The sequence below is a fragment of the Mandrillus leucophaeus genome, unplaced genomic scaffold, assembly GCF_000951045.1.
Source record: "Mandrillus leucophaeus isolate KB7577 unplaced genomic scaffold, Mleu.le_1.0 Scaffold192, whole genome shotgun sequence".
In the NCBI taxonomy this organism is placed as follows: domain Eukaryota; kingdom Metazoa; phylum Chordata; class Mammalia; order Primates; family Cercopithecidae; genus Mandrillus; species Mandrillus leucophaeus.
Window position 1 is genome coordinate 33,396 of NW_012101943.1, and position 24,818 is coordinate 58,213.

Consider the following 24,818-nt stretch of genomic DNA (forward strand, 5'->3'; position numbering starts at 1 on the left):
ACTATACTCCCTCTTAAGCACATATTAATGGTACAGAATACATTTACATCATCGTTAGTATACATGATTACTTAGTATTCCTTAATTTGATTCAATGAATATTTCACCTATGCATCTCTTAGAAGTTGTCTTTAGGCTGTCAACAGGTTGTCAGATAATTATTTTAAAATCCAATTAAGGTGGTAGAAAACCTGTCAAAAAGTTAACAAAATTAAAAATTGTATCTAATGAGCTTTCCAGCTTTCCAGCTGTCATTTTCTAGTAGATTCATCAGGAATTCATGTACTAGGTATCATATCTGAAAGTTTAGGGTAGAGCTAGATTTAAATAATGAATAATCACATATTCACTTACCCACTCTGAAAGAAAAGGGGGAAGTTAAAAAGTTAGTAGATACATTCAGGGATTCTGTTTTCTTTACAATTACATATTACATATTTTGTCCAGAGTAACTAAATGGAGACAAGAGTCTTACTATTTTACATGTATGAATAAGAACATCATTTGTACTCATACTTTATAACCTAGGACATCAATGTAAACTTGGGTTGTTTCAAAACAATTTGAATTAAGTAAGGAATGAGTGCTCAAGTTCATTACATCCCTATACTGCTTACTATTTATTGCCTTCATTTCTTTACAGGACCTGCCAGACTTCTGAAAACATTTGAATTTGGAATTAATGATCTAGATTAGGGTTCTTAAACATTTTCTGTAGGGCCAGATAGTAAATATTTTAGGCTTTGCAGGGTAACAAGCAAAATCGAGGATATTATGTAGGTACTTACAGAACAAGCTAAAATTGCCACACTGTTTTTTTCTTTCAAACTGTATCCAGCTTTATTAAAGATACTTTCCATAAACAATCATGGTATTTCAGGCAGGACATGGGCATACAGTCATTAACAGTATACAACAACTTTCAAATTCTCTTCTTCAATGGACTATCAAAAATCAGCCGCTATAAAACCCAATGAAGTCTTCATCTGATGCTCTGAACAGGGAAAGTTTAGAGTGACAGTTGACATTTCACATTTAGCATGTTGTTTAGCAACTTTTCACAAGCCAACCCTGACTTTCAGGAAGTGAAATGAAAATGGCAGGATTTATCTGAAGATCCACAATCTAGAAACGGAACCACTCCTCTTTTGACAGGTGCCATCTCAGTGGCATCACTGGAAAGTCCAGATTGCCAGACACACTGGTAACCAATGACTGGGGGTCAGGTCCCAACAGAAGTCTGGGCTTAAGGGAGTTAAGTCTATGCTGAAAGATGGAAAGGGAAAAGAAGACATAAAAACGATTTGTTTTTCCATACCATAAGGCTTTTGTGCCAAGGTGGCCATGTGTGTCAAAGTCAGGGAATCCCTCCTCCTGGGAGTCAGGAGGAAGTCTCTCAAAACTAGAAGGGAAAGGTGTTTTCCCCACATCAATCCAGCTTCAGAGACATTCTACTAGTGACATATGCCCCTTCCCCACAAAACAACAACGAAGTGTTCTGTGTGCTAACAACATAGCTTAAAAAAGGTAAAATTCTGCATTTTTATAAAACTTGATAAAGAATACTATTTCAAACCGTACAGTCACCAGAAGTACACAGCTATCAAAAATGCACACACTTCACCTGGGATCTCCAGCACCTTCCCCCTCCTTGGCAGCATCAGCTTTTCCCTTTTTCCCTTTGGGTACTTCTCCCTTCTTTGCAGGGGCCTTTTTAGGCTTGGGCTCTGGCTTTGGAAGAGCAGGTTTAGCAGACAACCTCGCGGATCTTCTCTGTGGTTCGTCCTTCACCTTGGCTTTATCTCCTTTAGCATCCCCTTCAGTCTTTCTCTTGGGCGTGGTGGCGGTGGCAACGGCAGTGGGATGTGGGTGCTGGGTGCGGGACGCAGCAGCGCGCGGGCTTTGGTCGGTCCAGGGGTATCATTCTTGCCTCTTCTTCACACTGCTCCTACACTTTTTAATTGACAACATTCAAAATATAGTCCAATATTTTGTAATGCCTTTTTTGGTGAGAATAACATTGCCTTTAATTAGGGTTCTAAGTAAGTGTTCCCTGTGATCAAAATCATTTGTAAATTATTGCCTATTAATGGTTATCAGTAACCATTATTAACCATTAATACTAATGGTAATGAGGTTTTACACATTTCATCTTTAAAAATGTCTTCTCATACAGACAGGTATTGCCAAATACTGCTATCAATCCAGGAGCAGATGAAATTAACTGAGTATATTCATCACTTGAAAAGCATTTGTAAAATTCTATTAGATTTCTTCCTTGAAATTTGCCTTTTAGCATGTCATTATTTTAATCACTTCTTACCGAAAATTAGGTTGAATCGCCTCAATTGCAGTTAAATAGATTTTGAAATAGGGAAATTTCCTTTGCACTTGCACCCAGGTTCCTAAAAATGCTGAACTCGGAAAAGATATTCACTACAATTTGTGAGAATGGAAATCTCGTTTCTTGTTTTAACTTTGGTAGTATGACAAATGTGTAAGGATATTGTGCTTCAAATATTGTGATTCAAATATCGATTGTCAAAATGACTGTATCATGGTATGTTTCATATTAAAGTTGTTTTGCCTTATGTTTTAGGCCATTCTTGCATTGCTATAAAGAAATACCTGATACTGGGTAATTTGTAAGAAAAGAGGTGTAATTGGCTCACGGTTCTGCAGGCTATAGGAAGCATAGCACTGTCATCTGCTTCTGGGGAGGCCTCAGGAAGCTTTTACTCATGGCAGAAGGCAAAATAGGAGCAGGCACTTCACATGGCGAAGGCAGGAGCAAGAATGTGTGGGGGGCGAGTGCCACATACTTTTAAATAACCAGATCTCATAACTCATTGTGAGGACACCACCAAGGGGATGGTGCTAAACCATTCACGAGGGCCACATGTAAGTGCTCACGCCTGTAACCCTAACACTTTGGGAAGCCGAGATGGGAAGATCTCAAGCCTAGGAATTCAAGGCTACATTGAGCTGTGACTGTGTCTCTACACTCCAACCTGGGCAACAGAGCAAGACCCTGTTTCTAAGTAAAAATAAAGAGTCAAAGAACCATCCAGAATCATTTCCTTTTTTAAGTGACTATTTATGTTGCTTTCAATGTCCTTAACTCTTTGAGCAACTGTTCTTGCCAAAGGCCAGTAATCTTAAGTTTATTTTCTCTGGACGTATTGAGCTGCTGCATCCAAACATAATTAATTCACACCATCAATAAATGGCTTTCTTTGCTTGGCTAACAACTGATTCACTTACTTACTTTGGTTGCAGTCTCATTTTCATTTTGTGAAGAAATTCTGCTTTGATATTTCCATTTTACATTTTCTAATTTTTCTGACAGTTGCTTGCCTGTGAGTTGGGAATACTGTGATGAGTGGTTTGTTTAGTAATGTCAATGGTTATTTTATTCTTTTAGCTTAGCTATAGATGCTTTGTCATCGAATTCAACATTAAAATAATTCACACCCTACTGTACCTTGAAAGTACAACAAAGTCCACTTTTCTTGTTTTGCTATAATAGATATGTTCTGATAATAAAAAATAAAATGTGGGTTCACGTGATATACATGGCACTCAAAATGCTGTTACAACCACGTCAGTGATTTGTGATGTGCCAAACAGCAGTGTGAAGTGATGACAGTGACATTCAGTGTGTGTTGCAACCACACTCAACTCTGCTGTTGTTCAAGAAAGCAGCTGCAGTCCTCACTTCAGCAGCACATATACTAAAAAACTGGAATGGTACAGAGATCAACATGGTCCCTGCGCAAGGATGACACGCAAATTCATGAAGCGTTCCATATTAAAAACAAAAAGCAGCAGCAGATGATATGTAAACAAATGAGCATGCTATGTTCCAATCAAACTTTATGAACTCTGAAACTCTTAATTTCATACAATTCTTTTTAATTTTTAAAACTGATACATAATAGATGTCATACAATTTTCACATGTCACAAAATGTTCTCTTATTTTTCAACCAATGGAAAATGTAAGAACATTATTAGGCCACAGGCCATATGAAAACAGGTGGTGGGCCAGATTTGGCCTGCAGGATGTAGTTTGCCTGCCCTGTTCTAAATAATTCCATTTTTTATTACTTTTATGGTGATAGTTAATCGGCAGTAAAGGAGTAGTTATGTAAAGGACAACTATAAAGTGGTGTTAGTAACTTCCTAGTCAGTACTCAATCACCCTGCCTTCAAAAGTGATTTTCCCTGAGAGAAAATATTTATTCATTTTTAATAAAAATTAGATATGTTATAAAATAATTGTATATTCTAATTTAGATAATAGGGAATGTGTTTGGTAGACTTAAAGTTTAATTGGTAATCCTCAATTTATAAAATAAGGCAAAGTATAAGGGTTCAATAGTAAAAACTGAACACTAAAATTTTATTAAATAATACACATTATATTTCACTACATGTAAGTCTGGTAGGGAGATGGAGAAAACATTTCCAATTAAGTGTTTGAAGCAATTTGTGTTTTTTCATCTGAAAAGGCTTCAGCTGTCCTCTGCCGTTTAAGAGGTGGATCTTCATGATTCTCTGTAACAAACCCAGAAAACCTATTTTAGGTAAGATATTAGCAGCTGAAAATACTCTTAAAAAAACAAACAATATAGGCATTTTTAATCTAGTCAACTTAGACATGAAATAACATTCTTGCAGATTTACTATTTTAATGAAATAGCCTTCTGTTAAGACTGAACTAACAGAGTAGCTTTGTATTAGACTGAACTAATACTGCATTAAAATTTGTAAAACTGGGAGAACTAGTCACAATTGAACAGTAAGGTTTACATCTAATTTCCCAGAAACTGCTCACCTGGATTTTTGGTCTGGTTCTTGTAGAGTACAGCAGCAGGAATCTGAAAGGTGATGCACAGCATTTCCTTGTTTGGGGCCACATTTCTTACCAGGTGAACTGAACTGCATGCCTCCAGAGAAATGCCTAACACAGCTCCAGCCCTTTGCCGAACATCCTCAGCAGGGTTAGCATCTTTGGAAAAGCTGTAACAGTGCACTATGGGAAGGAACTCATTGCTGCATGGCTGTCCATCTAAAAGCCATTTGAAAGCACTAAGAAACTCTATAGCTTTTGCTGGCAAGTTCATGACAATGTGCACAGAGGGTTTTCTTTCTTTTGACAGACTCAGCAGCTGCATTAACTCTTCTTTGACTGGTCCTTGGAGGAAGTCTTTCCCATCCAAGTTGAAGATTTTCACCTTTTGGTCCACTTTATTTAATTTACAGTTGTGCAACAGCCATTTATGAGATTCAGGATTGAGATCATTGGCAAATACAGTGCAGTTTTTCTTTGCTACTGGAATGGCAAAGGGCCCAACCCCAGCAAAAACATCAAATAGGACATCCCCAGCCTTGAGAAGCTCTGTGATACGGCTGTGTTCTGTAGACAGACGGGGATTCCAATAGACTTTTGAAAAATCAAATTCATAGGTATACTTGTTTTCTCGAACCTGAAAAAAGGTGTTATGCTTTTGGTTAATCTCCTTGGTCCTAAATCCTAACCACTGATATTGGATAGGTGTGTAAACACACAGGCAAACACATACACATTTAAATTTACTACTGTAAGAGCCAAACAACAGTGCCTTTATAGGCATTTTAATTAGATTCCTGGTGTTTATGCTATTCCTAGGGCCAGTTAACATACTGCATTAGACTTCTTCGTAAGAAAAAGTCATCTCTTTAATGGCAAGTGGCTCTCTATCTCAATCCTATAGGGCCATGGCCATAAAGTAGTTACCATATCACATGAGGAATTTTTCAGACAGGCCAATTAACTGGCTTAATTATACTCTTATGTCACCAGATAGACAAGACCTAAAATTTTGAAACAACACACTACCCATATCTTCATGGTGGGTAGCCAAGTTGCAGACAGTACTTCTATGCAGTAAATAAGCTTCCCTCCTTATTTAGTTTTGTGTTTGTAAAAGGGAGCCATGGTAGATGTGTCACTGAATTTTGAGGTATTTTAGTATGTTTTTAGACAGCTACTTGAACTTTGCAAATTTTATGTCTATAAATTAGAGTCAGTGTATAGAATGAATCATTCCCAGATTCTCTTTCCCAAATTTGGGTTTTCGTGGGTAAACTAAATATATACAGTGAAGCTAATTCTTGAACAAAAGACTTTTTAACATTTCTTTTGGGTTTATTGTAGTAGACACCTTATAAAACAGAAAATAAAACTTAAGTTACAGTCATAGAGTATGACCTCAGCCATCATCTTAAACTCATTAATATGTGGATGAAGAACCAAAGGCCAGAAAGTTCCTAAGTTCTATAAATCTAATAGATACATCTTCCATCTTTTGCTTTCCAGGACCTTAATTCCCAATTTGTATGTATTTTTTTTTCCTCCTACCAACCATATCAGATGCTTCTGGCCAAATTATTAAGGTTACAGAGGTGGAAATGTTTCTGCTGATTTCTGCCAACTAAAAGTCTTTCTGGGTATAACCTAGAAGATTTAAATATATTTCGAGAACTATTTTATACATACTGTTCTATAACTTGCTTTTTATCACTTATATTGCTTTCTGGGAATTGTCCATTGTCAACCTATCAATGGACAACTTATTTTAACAAATATGCAGCTAAAAAAACTTCAGTGATGGAAATATTCCATCGTATCACTGTATGAGAATTTAACCAATTCTGCTGAAAAGGCTTTATCAATGTTATTCCATCAATAGCATGTGTAAGTGATCACATTGTCACATACTCATCAACACTGGCTGTTATAAGTATTTTAAAGCTTTGTCATCTATTCTGATTCTAAACATTATATTGATATACATCTTGGAGATAATAAAATATACCTTTGTCATCATGTTCTGCTCTCCAGATAGCACTTCCATATGGAAATTTCGGTACATATTGTCAATATTATTTATTTTATTTACTGCTGAGGTGATTCCTGGATTTTTGTCAATCATAACCTGGCCTAAAAGAAAAAATGAAAATCCATAAACTGCCTATTGGTTGCAAAATAAAAGCTAAAATTGTTAATATGAAACAGAAATGAGTTGTATTTCTTTTGGTTGATAGGTTGATAAAGAGTGCACCTACTGTGTGTAATGTGGCATGCAATTTAAAAAATTCAACAGATGACTAAAGTTAATGTCTGACAGTCGCCAATACACACACACACAAAATGTTGGATACATTTTTAAAGAAAACATTTTGAGGAGTCTGGGTCTACCTAATGTTCTTTCCATGTTTCACTGAATCTTTTCAAATCAGCCAATAAACAAGGAACCAAAAAGGTAGATCACAGGGAATTGGGAAAGAATGGAAAGAGATGTAAAGAACCCTGGCAACAAATGGACTCAGAAAACAGTAAAACATCTGCTGGTTCCACTGGCCTCAAGCCAAATGTCTGTTTTACTGTGGCTTTGGAACAAATGCCCCCACTTTAGAAATACATGCCAGCAAAACAATGTTTCCCAAAAAAAAAAAAAAAAAAAGCAGATTCTTTAGAGTCCTATCTAAATTAAATGTTCATTTACTTCAGAGCAGAAAAGCTACAGAACTGGCATACTCATGGCCTTTTGATGAATCTATTTTTTTAGTTAGCACTTTAAAAAACTTATAAAAATCTATATGCTATTTCATTGCATAACTTGACTTGTAAATCAGCACACAGTACCCAATTATACAATATCCTGAAATACAACCAGCATTTGTCCAATTTCTGATAATCAGATACTTGTTTTTTAATATAGTATCAATAAACAAATTAATCATTGTTCTTACCGTGTCTGCTTCATGTATCTGAACTCAACTTTTAAGGTATGGAATTTAGTTTGAAATGAGGAATGAAATCTATAAATTTTTAAAAACTAATCTGAAGGTCTATAGTAAAAGTTTTAAAATTACTACTGTATGAAAATGTTTCACTTTTAATATATGAGTGCCTCTATGAAAGAAAGCTTATAAAATGGGAATGCCAGAGGAATGTTTGAGTTAGGGTAGGCAGTGCCTCATAGGAAAGCCTAGACTTGATATTTGTACCCAGTCACAATTACAAGGATCTGTTTAAGTATTTATGTTACCACTATCCATTATTACTCAATTCATCAATAAAAACAAAAGAAATGTGTAACAGGACAGTATGGTGCTTGACATATTGTAGAGGCTCAATTGGTTGAATCAATGAAAGCATAAGTAAACATCTTGCACTTTTGACTATAAAGTACCCAAATTTATGAAACCTAGTATTTAACATAGCCCTGAAGGCCTAACAAGTCTTGTGTACCAAAAAGATCTCTCCTCAATGTAGCTGCCAAAGCATGTGATTCAAGTTTAATCTACACTGATGTATTGGTGTACACAAAAGCCTGGACCAATATTTGGAACCTGCTATGATTCTAAAGAAGATATTCCAAAATGGCCCTTAAAAGAGGGTATATAGCTCAAGATCTAGCTTAAAGTTAACATGACAAAATGTTCTGCCTCTGTAACTTGGTGTTAAAAAAAATAATTTTTAAAGCTAAAATTAACAATTTGCAAATTCCCTTCAAATACATGAATATTACTATGACACACGTACCAATTAACTGTTTGAAAGGCAGTTGATGATCTCGAAGGTTCAGGTGTGCAATATGTCCAACTCTGCTAAATCCTGAAGTTACATCTTGACCTTCAGGAAGCACAGCTCTCAAGATTTCTTCTGACTTAAAGTTTTCATATGTTAGTTCCAAATTATATTTAGAGATCTGTGGACTGACATTAAGCTGCTCTAAAACACTGAGTTCTGCTTTTTCAAAGGAATCATGAGTAAATATTTTATAGGGATCCAACAAGATTAGTCTACTTTCTTTATCTTCTGGATCTTCAATCACACGTTTTATGCCTGGGCGCTGTAACGCTGCCCTTCTTAGGGATCGCATCAATCTACTGACTATTTCTTTCCTCACTTTAAGCACTGGAATGTTGACTGTCTTTTTAAAAGCTGTTCTATCAAGTTTTGTCATGCCTCGGACATCAGAGGGTGGTGAAAACAATTCAGAGTCTCTCTCATGTGTTTCTATTTCTGGCATGGTTGAGAATCTTTTTCTTTGACCCAGTAAGAAAATACCAGGTGATTCCGAAAGCGTCTGTGTCAGGGATGTCCAAGCTAGTGGAATCAACGATTTTGATTCAGTTATGCTATGGCGTTCCAGTTTCAGAAGTCTTCTTGAGAATCCAAATGGCCTCCATAAGATCCTTAAAAAATAAAAAAAAATTCACACACGACAGCTTTTGAGAATAAAAATCTAAATTCTACTATCTCAAATAACCTGCTAAATGCTGTCAAAACGTTTGGTGGTGTGTGGGAAGTATACTATCTTTTCCAGAACAGGATGACTTTTTCAGGAAGTCATATTAATGGTAGATAATAGTGGTATATATTAAATTTACACTTTCAATCCACTGCTGCCAGTTCAGAGGGCTTAGTGATCCATCAGCCATACTCAGTGATCCTCTTCACCCACAATTTTCTAGATAATACATTTGGGATTGGAAGGCTGAAGTATGAGTTAAATGGTCATCTGTAAATGAAATAGTAATTATACACGACCATTACTAGTGGCGATATTTATTAGGATAGTTTCATGGGTGCTTAATGTGTCAGATGCTGCGCTAAATGCTTTATGTACATTATCAATCTTGGGAGGTGTGCAGTACTGCACCCTCATTTTGTAAATGAGTAAACGAAAGCTCAGAAGTAAGGTAACCCATCCAAAGTCTCCCAGCTGGTTAGTGGCTAAGCATGGATTAAAACCTAGTTTTGGCTGACTTCGGTGCTTGTGTTCTTAATATATCGCTCTGTTGTTTGTTTTGGATGCTTTACTGCCACGTGTCCTGCCTTTAACTAGAGGCTTCTGTATTTGAGGACGAGAGCTTTGCTGAGTGTTATATGCATAGTATCAGTTATTCACTGTCTTCTAAAATACCAAAGAATTTTGTAAAAAAAAATACTTGTAAGGGGAAAGGGCCGTATCCCAGAATCCTGTAAAGCAACGAAGTCTTTCACCGTCAGAGATCAAATTAGTTCCAAATGGGTGACCCTGGATAAATTACTATGAGTCTCGGTTTTTCCATCAGTAAAACGTGTCGAAAGGCTTTTGAAACATTCCTTACTATCCAGTACCTCGAATCTAAGCTCAGCACCTAGGCGGGTGGGTGACCTCACGATGTTTTTGTGCCCAGGCAGCACGAGGCGGAAAGCAGCCCTGGGCGGGCTGGTACCTCCCCTGGACCATTAGCCCCTAACGAGGCCGCCACCTTACCAAAGCACCATTCCAATTCCCCAAGTCGCTCTGCAGCTGGATCCGCGAGCCGACTCCTCACCTCCGGCTCCGGTACCGATCGGATGTGGGTCGCCAGTGGATGAGTTGGTCTTCTATGACATCATCACTGTTCGCCACGGAGAGGGCGAGCGTCATCAGATCACGTCCACTCGCTACTCTCCTTCCCGGCCCTGGTGAAGTACGGAACGCCGGAAGGGCAGGGCTCAAAGCTCCGCCTCTGGCGCGACCGACTACCGGAGCGCAGGGGAGAGGTAAAGGCTCGCAGATGGACCTGGTAGTCAGCTGGAGAGCAGCATGGAGGCGTCCTGGGGGAGCGTCAACGCTGAGCGGGGCTGGTATGTCTCTGCCCAGCAGCCTGAAGAAGCGGAGGCCGAAGAGTTGAGTCCGTTGCTAAGCAACGTAAGTGAACTCTGTTCGCTTCCCGGCGCTGACACCCGCCGACTTCCCTCAAGTGCCTGCCAAATAAGACCCAGAAAAGGAGGACCGCACCGGGAAGGGAGAGATGCTGGAGCCTGAACCCTGGGGGATGGGGCCCGAAAGCAGCCGCCGAGATTCAGATGAGATTGGCGCAGTTATGAATGTGATAGCAGCCTAGCATACTCTAGAAAGAAAAGATGAAAAGCGTCGGGTGGAAGAGATGCAGCGTTTAGTGCATGATGGGATGAGCGGCCCTGGGATTATGTACTCACTGCTGTTAGTATCTTTGTCACCTTATTTTCTCCACCAGTCTCGTGAGGTCTTTGCAAGAGTCACAGGATTTTCCTTTTCCGACTTAGTCATGGAGGGAGGGAGAGTAATAAACATTTTAATACAGAAATTCTTAGCGGCAGAATGGAAGTGGCTTGATAGTAAGGGTATAGCACGTTCCTGACCCTAAAGCCTGTGCAGTGGGCACTCTGTTTTTTAACTCGAGTCCTAGGCACTGTTCTCAGGACTTTGTTCCCAATGCTATTTGTGGGGAGGGGGATGTTTTCAGGGATACCGCCAGAACAACGTGAATTGCTTCTATTTATAATATTGTCGTTGCAAGGTATTCCTGACCATCCTTCCAGTTTGGTAGAATAAGTAGAGATTAGTTGTGCAGTCCGAGAAATTGAGGAGGAACAACTGTCCACGGCAGTCCTAGGTTGACTCAGCAATTCTTTAGTAATCACATGAGCTGAGGCCATATCCCTCCTCTCCCTTCCCACCCCATTCCTGTCCTATCTTCATTTCTTGCAGTCACAAGGGTAGTCATGGCCCTTCCTGAACCCTGCCTGTCTTGTGTACTGGTGGAAACCCTAGATTCCTGGAGCTGCACTAGTGGGAGGTGGGAAGGAAAGGAAAGGAAACTAGTGTTGGTTAAGCAACTAATATGTCATACAAAGCCTGGTGGTTTGCAGATTTTTTCCATAATCTTTCATTTATGGAATTTCTTCACGAAATTTTAACTTCACCATCCAAACATTTAACATTACTAAATTTGTGTGCTTACAGGAACTTCACAGACAGCGATCCCCGGGTGTTTCATTTGGTTTATCAGTGTTTAATTTGATGAATGCCATCATGGGAAGTGGCATCCTTGGCTTAGCTTTTATTATGGCTAATACTGGTATCCTTGGATTTAGGTGAGTCTTCATATTTTACCATCACATTTTTTTTCCATTTTGATAATATACTGAGAAACAGAGAGAAAGATTCCAGAAGCTGCTATTATCCAGTTTCTAATTAAGTTATTTCTGGGGTTTTAGCATTTTTCTTGCTATTCTTGTTGCTAGTCTGTACCTTGGAGGGATACCACATAGCTTCTTAAATACAAAAGTGTGACTAGTTTTTAAAAATGGGAAATTGATCCACATTTCATTTATAATGAAATATGCCACTTAAGAGTGGCATATTCATTGTGTCTCCTTGGCCAAAGTGAATCAAAGCCATGCAGATTAACTTCCAAATAGCAGTTTTGTGAGTGCAAATACAACACATAATCTTTTCATTCCTCGCTCTCTCTTTGTATTGTTAAGTAGCCTTATTTCACTTTCTGAGGCCAGGCGTGTGTTTTGTGCCTGTTCTTTTTTATGTTTCAGAACTGGGCTTGTAGGCCAATTTGCCCAAAATAGAAGACAATCCTGGATATTCTGTGCTCTCATAGTACTTTGTATATTCATTTTGTTATTATAATTGTTACAATGATATGTTTGAAAATTAATAGTCCCACTTAACTGAAATCCTTTATAACTGGAGGTCAAGGCAGGCGGATCACTGGAGCCCAGGAGTTTGAGACCAACCTGGGCAAGATGGTGAAACCTCATCTCTGCCAAAAATACAAAAATTAGTTTAGTGTGGTGGAGTGTGCCTGTAGTTCCTAGCTACTTGGGAGGATTGCTTGAACCTGAGAGGTTGAGGCTGCAGCGAGCCATGATCGGGCCACTGCACTCCAGCCTGGGTGACAGAGGGAGATCCTGTCTAAAAAATTAAAAAAATAGAAAAAATCCTTTGTAACTGGACCTTATCCTTAGCATCTAGCACCACAAGGCTAATAGAATGAATGAATGACAAGTTGGCTTTGTTTGTCGGTAGAAGCAGATCTATTTACTAGAAACTTTAAAATGCCTAGAGTCTCTTTTAGGTTTATTTCCTGCTTTTATTCCAAATTTTTTGATAAGCAAAGCAACTTTTAAGTAACCCACCTTGCTTTTATTATGGAATGTATTCAAAAACTTTCATTATTTTTAAAATTAAAAACTGTGTGACACCTTAAGCAAGACATAGAGGACTTGTTTTTGGTTCTCTTTGAAAAATCATAATTTATGCACCAGGGTTTACATGCAATATATACTGCTGAATGTGTGCCCACCCAGTCATATCAACCATCATTTTTGGTGATGCTAAACTCTTATTTTGTGAAGTTCCTGATGTCAGTTTAATGACATGTGTACTTTTACCTCTCAATTTTGTTATTTATTAACAAGTATTAACTGGACCATAGAGAGAAAATTTCTTCAATGACCGGGGCAGTTCATTGGGGACAGCTGTATAGAAGCTTGTCCTGCCGGTGTGAATACGAAATTATCTAAGTTTTTTCTTTCACACTGTTGGTGAGAGGACCTCAATCATTACATTGTTTGCACATTTTTCAAATTGCATCATTAGAGGTATGTTAACTACATTGGTTTAGTTTGGTTTGGAGAGTGTGTGTGTTTAATAGATGCTAGAAAATACAGTCTAAATAAATCTTAAATACACCTTAATAAGGTGAAGGTGTGATAAGGAGGTCCACATCACTGGAAGTAGAGAGGGGAAGGGAAAAAGAGAAGACAATGAGATTGCATAAGTAAAACTTCTACTTAGACTCAAAATAAGAAGAAAACCAGTCATAAAAGGGAAATATTACAAGATTATTTAATGGCTGATTCAGCAGTCAGCAGACAATAATGCAAAATGCGGAAGTTTGCTTGTATTTTAAATAAGTTTGGTTTTTATGTCTTTTTTGATTTCAAAATCAGTCTATTTTCATTTAAATAAAATGTGGTAAATACAAAAAAGTAGAAAAGTATCTTCTTAATTTCCTAAATGAACATAATTCAACTACTCAGAGATAGTTCCTGTGAATATTTGACTGTTAAGAAATTTGTTTTGTAAAAAAGACAAACTTTTGGGAGGATTTGACCAGGTGTTCTTTTATGTTGTAGCTTCTTGCTGCTGACAGTTGCTCTCCTGGCTTCTTACTCAGTCCATCTTCTGCTTAGTATGTGTATTCAGACAGGTAAGTAAAAATATTATGCTGCTTCATTTAATAAAGCAGTCCCTTGAGTTTGTATCTACATATAGAATTGGATGTCTCAAATCTAATACCCAGTGAGCATACATTTTTATTAGATAGGGTGATCAGAATGGAGAATTTGAAAAACCAGATATACAGACCCAATACTGTGGGAGAATATCCAAGCACAGGGTGGGAGGAGGTAACTAGCATTTTTGCCTGCTTTCCTCCACAGCGCATAACCTAATTTTCTGGAGTAGAGTAGATTATGGGAGGATCTAAAAGGTGTTCAAAGGATCCAAACCTTATGCTTATGGGGAAATCATTTTCTCAAGGAGAGAACACATTCCCAGAGCTACTGCTGCCTTCCCTGCCCCCATCTACCTGCTAGTCAGAGGTAGGGATGGCAGAATTAGGATTGTAGGAAGTAAGGTCACAAAGCTTTAATTTATTTAGATGCATTTTGTATTTTTAATTGCAAGTCTAGAATAGGGTAGTTTCTTCCTAAGAGAAATAAGTATGTGCAGTTAATTCAATGTATTTGTGTCTATTTTTTTTTCCATTTGGAATTTTATTACGCAGTTCAGTCATGTATTGAATAAATTCTTTTAGGATCCAACAAATAAAAGTATAGGAATTATAGAAGTGCTTTTGTAAGGTTTTCCTTTTGTCATTAACAGATATTCTGTGTTCGTCAGTCCTGGTCTTTTTATCTGTCTAGTCTCTTTTATCTTTGGATTAGGTCAGCTTTGATGCAAAAATCATGGGTTTAATTCTTAAATGGATGAATTCGTTTTGCTCTATCTGGCCTTGTGATTTTCAGATTTTAAGAAGAAAAGTAGATACACAAAATAGATAAAAATGGATTTCTTAATTCATTTAGTATTTCTATAAAAGAATACCTGATTCTGCATAATTTATAAGTAAAAGAGGTTTATTTTGCTCATAGTTCTACAGACTCTGCAAGAAGCATGGCCCTTATGAGGGGCTTCTCTGCTCCATCTGCATCTAGTAAGGGGCTCAGGCTGCTTTCATTCATTGGGGAAGGTGAAGGGGAGCCAGGATGTGCAGAGATCACAGGGCAAGAGAGGAAGCCAGAGAGGAGGGGCATGCCCAGTTCTTTTTAACAACCAGCTCTCATGAAACTAATAAAAGTAAAAACTCACTCATTACCCCAAGTAAGGCACCAAGCCATTCATGAGGGATCTGGCCTCAGGGCCCAAACACCTCCCCTTTGGCCCTACCTCCAACACTGGGGATCTGATTTCAACATGAGATTTGGAGGGGTCTGACAAACCAAACTATAGCAGTGAGGCTATTCTGTGCTGAAACAGTTGAGAGAAGCCCAGTGATGTTTCTTAAGAATTTTAAGGCTCTTCAGAATAATTCTGAAACCACTGCTCTACTTTGTTTTCCTAAAACCTGTCCATCATCAGAAACACCCTTAGATCTCTTTATGCACAGAGAGTTCTAAGCCTCAGGGATTCTAATTTCAAAAATCTGAGGTGAGACTCAAAAATATGTTTTTAACAAGGCAAAACCAGTTTAGGATCCATAGTTTATAGCTCTAACTTGTACCAGTGGTTTGGCCATCCAATGCCAGATATGTTTTTAACAAGTCCTCCAGGTGATTCTTACGCAAATCTAGTTTAGGGTTCATAGTTTATAGCCACAACTTCTAACAGTGTTTTGGCCATCCAGTGCATGCCTCTGCTCTCAAGGGTCTTGGGTGAATGTGCAGACAGATAAAAATACTAGGAAACAGTACAAATATTAATCCTAAAGTGACAGGTTGTTCATAAAAGCATCCTGAATTTAGGAATACTAGCTTTTGATAAATATATTTGTAAATCCTGCTGAAACTTGAATTTTAATTGCATGTATTGAAATTTTGTTGCATGTGAAAAAAATTTTACTTAATTATGATACTTTAACATCTTGGTAGATTCTTTTAATTCATTCTATTAAAAGATTAATACTTTAGTCAACTACGTGGCAATTGTGTCTTTCAAGCTTCATTTTAAAACTTCATTTTAGTTTTAATTAAAGTAAAATGTTTTATTAATTTCAGTTATGTGGGAGTAGTATTCAGTGTGTGGAGATTTCTAAGTAATGTTAATTTTTTACTCCTTCAGTTCACATGTATTTAACTTTAAGATTCTGATACTGTGTTTGTTCTTTTCTGTAACTCTGGGGCGTATGAAGTGAATATATCTGTTTCTCTTTCTTTTCTCTTTTTCTTTGATTTCTGTAGCCTACTTGGGCCCATGAACTAACTACTTCATGGTTCTGCCTGCACATTGACGCACCTGTCTTCCGTTGATTGAATTCCTTCAATCTTTCTAAAATTCTCTGTGGAGGTAGGCTTTTCTCTTTTTTTTTCAATACATACATTCATATATAAAGACTACAGAATAATATGTAACTAACTCTCCCCCAACAGTTTGTTGGTCTATCATAAGAGTAATATGCTCAGATTGAATTCATTGGTAAGAGAAAGAGCTATCATGAGTTTTTATAAATAACTTATTCATTTATTTGCTGGAGGCAAAGGGTAAAGAGAAATTTTCATCTTTATAAAAGTAAAGGATTTCTTCACATGAAATTCTACTTTAGATTTTATGGAGAGTTTGGGGTCTATCAGGACTTTTCATGGGAGCTGAGGTGACATATAAAGAACATTATTCTCTTTAGCCTTAGGTTGTCATCTATAAAATGGCAGTGATAACACTTCCCTCTTGGAATTGTTCTGAGAATGAAATAAAATAATGTATATGAAATGTCAAGTCCTTGGCAAATGAGTTGTCACTGGGACAAAAATCTCTAAAGATTGCAAGGTGTTGTACACACTGCTATCTCAGAAATAGTTGGTTTGTTGCCATTCTTTTGGAATACTTCTCATGCTCTGGTACTAAACCCACAGCTCCGCTCCACTGGCTTCCATGTCACTGTCAACTGGAGAGAATGAGAGTCCTAGAACTCTGCATACCTCTGGCCAAACCACAACTCCCTAGTCCTTGATCCCTACTACTCACTGCATTGTCACCATTATTTGCCTTGAGACCATTTGGACTATGACATTATACCATTTATCTCAATTTGTGTTAGTCCAGTTTCAAGTATATTAGGTTATATTTCATTTCTCAGACTCATCCCATATGGTTGTCATCTGTTTCTGACCTCATCTTCCACTGCTCTCTAACTCCTGAAACCCTTCCAGTGTGCTCTCTGGAACTCACAGTCAATCATCAGCAAAACTCACATGTCTCTAATTCTGTTCTGAACATTTCTATTTGTTTCTTACTCTATGAGAACCTCCTCTGAGGCTTCCCTATAGTTCTCTCAAGTGGTCAGTCTTTTCTCTTTATGTCTCTCATACTAATCTGAAGATGGTATAGGTGTCCTGTTTGTCCCACATTTCTGCTTCTCAACTGTCTTCCTCTCCCTGAACCCCCCAACTTTTAATCTCATGAATATATACCATCTACAGCTCTCCTTACCGTTGTCATCTATAGACTCCTAGACAGTTTCCTGTCATTTCATGAATGTTTTAGCTAAATTTTAGCTTCTACTTGCCTTTTAGTTTCTTCAGTATTACCCCTGTTATAATTCTGGATGATTTCAATATCCATGTAGCTAATCCTTCTAATGCTTTCAGTTCCTGAACCTCTTCTTCTCTAATGATCATATTCTCTACCTACACTGGCCACTTATTTTTTTCCATGGTCGTACCATTGATCTTGTCACTACCCGAATAGCATTTGTTAGTATCTGCCCATCTGCCACCACTGTCTCCTATGTTTCTAACTCACCCTCTCAAGTACTTCAACTCTGACAGTTTTCACCCCTACCAAGATTTCTATCAATTCATTGATCCTACCGCCTTTGCACTGACCCCCCACACCCATGCTTATTTCCCTCTTTATCCAGTTGAGGTTTTGTAGTATGTTATTTAATCCCTTTCCTATCCCTTGAACCATCATATTTCCTTGGCAAAATTCCAACCATAGTTAAATATAACTCTACCTACTTCACATTTGCACCCATGCATTTGAATGTTCCTGAAGAAAAGCATAACCATGCAGACTGATATCACTATAATTCAATGTCTAGTGGGCCTATGATGCTGTTACACAATTCTGGTTCACTTTAGTTCATCACTCCATTCAGCTCATTCATCTACTGTCTAGGAGATTGCTTTTTTATATCTTCTGCTTTCTATCAAACCTTCGTCACTTTTTTCTTTGATTTTACCCATAACTGATATTCTTCACTTTCTGTTTCACTGAAAAAACAGAAGCAGTCATAAAAGAATTTCATAAGCTCTTGCCACCACTTATTTATCTGTGCTCATATACTCTGTTCCTTGGGATGAATTCTTTGTGTTTATATCTAAGGCCTACCCCTCCACTTGTGCTATGATCCCACCTGCTCTTGCCTACATCACTCCAGCCACTTTCTCCCTTCTTTCTTATTTCTTGGTCGTTTTCTACCATTTCCTTCCTATAACTTTACAAATAGACTAGTTTGTCTCATCTTAAAAATCTCTTTGACTTCGCATCTTTTGAATATGCCTCGTGTCTTCATGACAGTACTCCTTATAATTGTCTAAACCAGGCCAGGTGTGGTGTCTCATGCCTGTAATCCTAGCACTTCGGGAGGCAGACACAGGAAGATCACTTGAAGTCAGGAGTTTGAGACCAGCCTGGGCAACAGGGCGAAACCCCATCTCTTAAAAAAAAAAAAAAAATTTGCATGAGGTGACATGAGCCTGTAGTCCTAGCTACTACTGGGGCAGCTGAGGCAAGAGAATCACTTGAGCCAGGGAGGCAGAGGTTGCAGTGAGCCGAGATCATGCTGTTGCACTTCAGCCTGGGGGATGGGAGTGAAACCCTGCCTCAAAAAAAAAAAAATAATTATCTAAACCAGATGTCTCCAGTTCCTCTCCTCTCACTCCTGTCAGGCTTTTCCACTGAAACTGTTGTACCAGTGACTTCCACATTGCTAAATCCAATGGTCAATTCTCAGTCAGCAGCATGTGACATAACTGATAACTCCTTCCTTTCTGAAAGACGAGTCACGCACTCCTAGCTCTTCCTGTTTCATTGAACACTCCTTTTCTCTTCTGTTGAATTCTCTTAATCTCCCCATCCTCTAAACATTGGTGTACCCCTGGGACTATTTCTCTGATCTCTTTTCTTTTATTTTCTTTCTTTTTCTTTTTTTTTTTTTGAGATAGAGTCTCGCTCTGTCACCCAGGCTGGAATGCAGTGGTGTGATTTTGGCTCACTGTAACCTCCGCCCTGCAGGGTTCAAGTGATTCTCCTGCCTCAGCCGTCCAAGCAAGTGGGATTACAGGCATGCACCACCACACCCAGATAATTTTTGTATTTTTAGTAGAGACAGGGTTTTGCCATGTTGGCCAGGCTGGTCTCGAACTTCTGGCCTCAAGTGATCCGCCCACCTTGTCCTCCCAAAGTGCTGGGATTACAGGTGTGAGTGATCTCTTTTCTTTCACACTCAGTCTTGGGCTCATGGTGATTCTGAAATGTATATCCCTGACCTGGAACTCTCCCCTGAATTTCAGTCTCATCTCCAGCTGCCTCCGTGACATCTCCACCTGGGTGTCTAACAGCTCAGATTTATAAAATTCCCCATCTTTATACTACCAATCTACACTTTCTACTGTTCCCATCTAAGTAAATGGCAATGTCTTTCTTCTAATTGCTTAGGCCAAGGATCTTTAAGTTATTCTGTATCTCCCCTTTTTCACCTCATTCTGCATGTTCAATCCATGCCATACTGTTCCCTTCACGTCAAAAAAAATTTTTTTTTGAGATAGTGTCTTGCTCTGTGGCCCAGGCTGAAATGCAGTGATGTGACCATAACTCACTGCAGCCTCAACCTCCTGCCTCAGCCTCCCGAGTAGCTGGTATCCACAGGCACACATCACCATGCATGTCACCACACCTAGCTAACCTCAGCCTCCTGAGTAGCAGGTACTGCAGGCTATGCACATCACCACACACATCACCACACCTGGCTCATTTTTTAATTTTTTGCAGAGATGGGCTCTTACCACGATGCCTAGGCTGTTTTCCAACACCAGCTCAAGCAATCCTCCTGCCTTGACCTCCCAAAGTGCTTGGGATTACAGGCATGAGCCATCGTGCCTGGCCAAAAAATTAATAATCTGATTTTTTTCTCATTTAATTGCTACCACTCATCTTCAGTTACTATTACCACCATCAAAAGTAATAGCTTATCTTTTTGTTTTTACTTCCACTCTTACTTCCTGCAGTCTATTCTTAACAAAACAACCATGATGATCCTGTTAATGTAAGTTGGGTCATAGCATTCCTTTGCTCAAAATCCTCCAGTTGTTTCCCAGTTCAATCAAAGTAAAAGCAGAAATCATTACAAAGTCCAACACAAGTCTTCTGCCCTTTTTATCTCCTTGATTTATCTTCCAGTACTCCCTCACTTGTTTCAGTCACACTTTTAATTTTCATCCTATGTAACATTTACTTATATAGCACTTAGCATCATTTTAAGGACTTTATGAATATTCATTTAATCTTCATAATATTACGAAGTAAGTACCAATATTATTTCCATTTTTTGAAATGAGGTAACTGTGGCTCAGAGAGGTTAAAGTAACTTGTCCAAGAGAGGTGAAAGTAACTTCCCAGTTAGGAAGTATAGGAGGCAGGATTCAAACCCACACAGTCTGGCTCTAAAATTGTGCTCAGTATTCCCCAGTTGTGCTGGGTAGTCTCCTGCTTCCATACCTTTGTGCTTTCTGTGCTCTTCTTGGGTATTTCTTCCCCCAGTTTCCCACATGGCTTTGCTCACTCGTCACCTTCAAGGCTTTGACAAATCTTACCTCTTCTGTGAGATCTTTTTATACTATCTCATTTAAAATTACAAGCAGCAATGGTTGATCTACGGTGTCATCAAGGAAAGAGGATCTGCCTTTCTGTTCCATTATTCTTGTGTGTGCCTTCCCCATCCTTGAGGTCTAGGATGACTTGTGGAGTGCAGACATTGCATCCGTGTTCTAGAGAGCAGAAAGAGAGAAGGGGATGCCTACTAACTGAATCTCACTTAAGACTCTCTCTTCTTGCTGCCAGAACTTAATATGCCCAATGGCCATAATAAATAAATTGCATAGGGACCTAGAAAATGTAGCATTTATTACAGGTGGCAATGAACCCAACTAAAAGTCAGGGTTCTGTTACTCAGGTAGAAGAAGGGAAGAGACAACCAGCAGTCTCTGCCCCACCAGAATTCCATCTTTATCCGTCCTTGTACTTTACTATCTTTGAATAACGTTATAAACTTTTATAGCTTAGCTACCAAAAATAGGTTGACGACTCCCATCCGTGCTGCCGAAACATATCAGCCACCTCTGATATTGGAGATCTCCATTTAGATGTTCCAGAGGCTTTGTGAGCTCAACATGTTTAAAATTAAACTTATCTTTCATCTTTAATGGCTCAAGTGTGCTCCTCTTCCTGTACCGTACCTCCGTGAATGGTGCCACCAGTTTGTATCTCCTTCACCTCATCCATTCACCCAGTTACAAATTAATTTTGTAAATATTTCTCAGATCTGCCTAATTCTCCTTCCTTATTAGCTACTGTGTAGATCACGCCATAACCCCTCCCCAGGATTACAGTGGAATTAAATCATAACAGGTATTTAAGGTCATGTCGTTTTAATTCATACAGTTCAAAAGTGGGGGAGAAAATAACTTTAAATAGTGCTGGGTAATCCTGCCTATATTCTACTTAGTGAACATATATTCATCTGGGGACTGAGTGTGAGGTGGGACATATAATAATGCTGCTCCCTCTGTTATGTATTTTTTCTTTAAAGATAACTTTTTCTTTTTCTTTAAGACAAAGTCTTGCTCTGTTGCCCAGGCTGGAGTATAGTGGCGTGATCTTGGCAAACCGCAACCTCCGCCTCCTGGGTTCAGGCAATTCTCATGTCTCAGCCCTCTGGCATCTTAAGAGACTTCCTATGAGTTCCTGCCTCCAAACTTTTTTTTTTTTTGAGACGGAGTCTCGCTCTGTCGCCTAGGCTGGAGTGCAGTGGCGGATCTTTGCTCACTGCAACCTCCACCTCCCGGGTTCAAGTGATTCTCCTGCGTAGCTGAAATTACAGGTGCCCACCACCACGCCCGCTAATTTTTGTATTTTTTAGTAGAGACAGGGTTTTACAGTGTTGGCCAGGCTGGTCTCGAACTCCTGACCTCAGGTGATCCACCCACCTTGGCCTCCCAAACTGTTGGGATTACAGGCATGAGCCACCGCACCTGACCAGATAACATTTTTTTAGCATACTGTCTTCATGGTATTGTTTTAAGAGATTTGCATGTATTATTCTCACAATAGCAATATGAGGTAGAAATTGTTATATCCACTTCAGAGATTAGGAAACTGAGGCACTGAGTGATTAACTAGCTTGCTTAAGGTTGCACAGCTAGCTAGTTAGAAGAGCTAATATTCGATTTAGGCAAGCTAACTCCAGAGTCCACTTTCATAACACTGTGCTGCCATTTCCCCACTATTATAGGAACCTGGAAGCTTATTTTCTGGAGAAGGTAAACTAAAAGGACTCAGCAATCATAGATATTAGGTGTAGTTAAGGCCAAGATCACCTTACTGAAAACAGGGAGATTGAGTGAAAGTCTACTAACTGAAGAGAGTCCCAGTTAGTAGGAGTTCTGAGATTGCTGGCAGCAAGTCTTCTACTTTCACTTAAGAGATTAGAGGAATATTTTCAACAGAATTTCTCCTGCCCAAGAGAAAAGACCTACAGGTAAAAATAGTTGAGGGCCCTTCAAGAAAGAGCTGAGTACCTCCTGTTTAATCATCATAGAGTTAAGCCTACCACTCAATAAGCCTCTTCTGTATACGCAGAGCTTCTATTTAGTCTTTTAATGCATCACACTTATGTCAAGAGATAGCCAAGTATCACCAGATATTTCAGGAAAATCTTTAATGTGAAAGATACATACTAAAACAGCCACATACACGCACACAAGCCAATAATGAGATATCTCTGCACGTGTATTAGAATGGCAAAAATCCAAAACACTGACAATACCAAATACTGGTGAGGATGTGGGACAGCAGGAACTCTCATTCATTGCTGGTGGGAATGAGAAATGGTACAGCTACTCTGAAATACAGTTCGGCAGTGTTTTAACCAAGCTAAATATAATCTCGTCATAGGATCCATCAGTAGTGCTCTTTGGTATTTACCCAAATTAGTTCAAGACATATTTCTAAACAAAAACCTTCATAAAGATGTTAATAACAGCCTTATATTTACCAAAATTTGGAAGCAACTAAAATGTTCCTCAGAAGTGAAAGAATTTTAAAAACTGATATATTTGTACAATGGGATGTCATTCAGCACTAAGTAGAAATGAGGTGCTGGAGCCTTGGCTCACCCCTGTAATCCCAGCGCTCTGGGAGGCTGAGGCGGACAGATCACCTCAGGTCGGGAGATTAAGACCAGCCTGACCAACTTGCAGAAACCCCGTCTCTACTAAAAATAGAAAATTAGCTGGGCATGGTGGCGCATGCCTGTAATCCCAGCTACTCAGGAGGCTGAGGCAGGAGAATCACTGGAACCTGGGAGGCGGAGGTTGTGGTGAGCCAAGATCAAGCCATTGCACTCCATCTTGGGCAACAAGAGCAAAACTCTGTCTCAAAAGAAAAAAAAAAAAAAAAAAAAGGCCAGGCATGGTGGTGGGCACCTGTAATCCCAGCTAGTCGGGAGGCTGAAGCAGGAGAATAGCTTGAACCCCGGAGGTGGAGGTTGCAGCGAGCTGAGATCGTGCCATTGCACTCCAGCCTGGGCGACAAGAGCGAAACTTTGTCTCAAAAAAAAATACCCGGCCTGTTAGCTCATGCCTGTACTTCCAGCACTTTGGGAATGAGGCATCAAGCCATGAAAAGTCATGGAGGAATCTTAAACGCATATTATCAAGTGAAAGAAACCGTATGATCCAGCAATTCCTCTTCTGAGTTTATACCCAAAGGAAATGAAATTGGTACCTTGTAGAGATATCTGTGCTGCCATGTTCATTGCAGCATTATTCACGATAGCCAAGATAGAGAAACAACCTAAGTGTCAGTGAGTGGATAAAAAATTGTGATGTGTATGTACAATGCAATGTTGTTCAGACTTAAAGAAGGAGATCCTGCTATTTTCAACAACATAAATAGACATGGAGAACATTATGCTAAATGAGCCAGACACAGAAGGAAAAATACTGCATGATCTCACATTCATGTGGAATCTAAAAAAGTCAAATACATATGAACAGAATAGAACAGTGGTTATGTGAGGGATGGGAAGATGTTCATCAAAGAGTATAAAGTTTCAGTTATGTAGGATGAATAAGTCTACAGAGCTAATGTACAGCATGATGACTATATTTAATATTGTTTACTGAAAATTTGCCAAGAGAGTAGATTTCAGGTGCTTTTACCACAAGGAAGGAAAGAAGGGAGGAGGAAGGGCGAGAGGGAAGGAAGGGAGGGAGGAAAGAAAAGATAACTATGTGAGAGGGTAGATATGTTAATTTGCTTGACTCAAGTAATCATTTCTCTATGTATTTCAAAACATCATGTTGTACACCTTAAATGTATATAATGAAACAAAAAAAATCTGAAAAGGCTACATACTGTATGATTCCAAGTATGTGACATTCTAGAA

At 38.8% G+C, this 24,818-nt stretch overlaps 2 protein-coding genes across 3 annotated transcripts in view; one reads left to right on the top strand and one right to left on the bottom strand.

The window, feature by feature from the left end:
• Nucleotides 1-813: 813 nt before the first annotated feature.
• Nucleotides 814-10,714, bottom strand: TRMT5 (tRNA methyltransferase 5). 2 transcript variants are annotated; one of them, XM_011978270.1, is made up of 5 exons: nt 10,319-10,714; nt 8,596-9,251; nt 6,863-6,987; nt 4,840-5,491; nt 814-4,559 (listed from the first exon to the last, which is right to left on the bottom strand). In XM_011978270.1, the coding sequence occupies exons 1-5, from the start codon at nt 10,327-10,329 to the stop codon at nt 4,474-4,476; spliced, it is 1,530 nt and encodes a 509-aa protein (XP_011833660.1). In that variant the 5' UTR covers nt 10,330-10,714; the 3' UTR covers nt 814-4,473. The 2 variants fall into 2 exon arrangements, with proteins under 2 accessions (XP_011833660.1, XP_011833659.1); XM_011978269.1 differs by having other exon boundaries at nt 4,376-4,559; nt 10,380-10,519.
• Nucleotides 10,465-24,818, top strand: part of SLC38A6 (solute carrier family 38, member 6) — a 71,590-nt gene continuing 57,236 nt past the window's right edge. Inside the window, exons 1-3 of the mRNA XM_011978268.1 lie at nt 10,465-10,738; nt 11,816-11,946; nt 14,008-14,081. Of these exons, the coding sequence (XP_011833658.1) occupies nt 10,634-10,738; nt 11,816-11,946; nt 14,008-14,081 (310 nt within the window). The 5' untranslated portion in view covers nt 10,465-10,633. The remainder of the gene's footprint in view (nt 10,739-11,815; nt 11,947-14,007; nt 14,082-24,818) is intronic.